The following is a 303-nucleotide window of genomic DNA, read 5'->3' as shown; positions in this document are numbered from 1 at the left end:
TCTGTAATAGCACTGAATCATTGAAATGGAAAAGAAAAGAAACTTAAAAGGATTTTCGAAATAGTTTATTCCAGATTTGAAATATCTACACAAAAATGTTTAAAAACTATACATTGATGAAATTGCTGAAACAAGAACACACTCTTAATGTTATACATATACAACTAAAACTTAAACGTAGCATTTTATCCGCATATAAAATTAAAGAGCCAAACGTTTTTAATTGATCTTCACCATTCCAGTAGGGCTGCTGCAAGGGCAAGAGAAGACCTGCAATCCAGCTGAGTCACAGACAGGTAAGCA

At 32.7% G+C, this 303-nt stretch overlaps 1 protein-coding gene across 1 annotated transcript in view; it reads left to right on the top strand.

Annotated features, from left to right (window-relative positions):
- LOC119586798 (high affinity copper uptake protein 1-like) overlaps positions 1-303 on the top strand; it is a gene marked incomplete at its 5' end in the record, with an annotated part of 14,845 nt that overhangs the window by 12,025 nt on the left and 2,517 nt on the right. Inside the window, 1 exon segment of the mRNA XM_037935517.1 lies at positions 243-296. Within this exon segment, the coding sequence (XP_037791445.1) occupies positions 243-296 (54 nt within the window).

This window comes from Penaeus monodon, chromosome 22, assembly GCF_015228065.2.
Source record: "Penaeus monodon isolate SGIC_2016 chromosome 22, NSTDA_Pmon_1, whole genome shotgun sequence".
Classification (NCBI taxonomy): domain Eukaryota; kingdom Metazoa; phylum Arthropoda; class Malacostraca; order Decapoda; family Penaeidae; genus Penaeus; species Penaeus monodon.
Note: the sequence above shows the minus strand (reverse complement) of the source record. Positions and strands in the feature narration are given on the sequence as shown.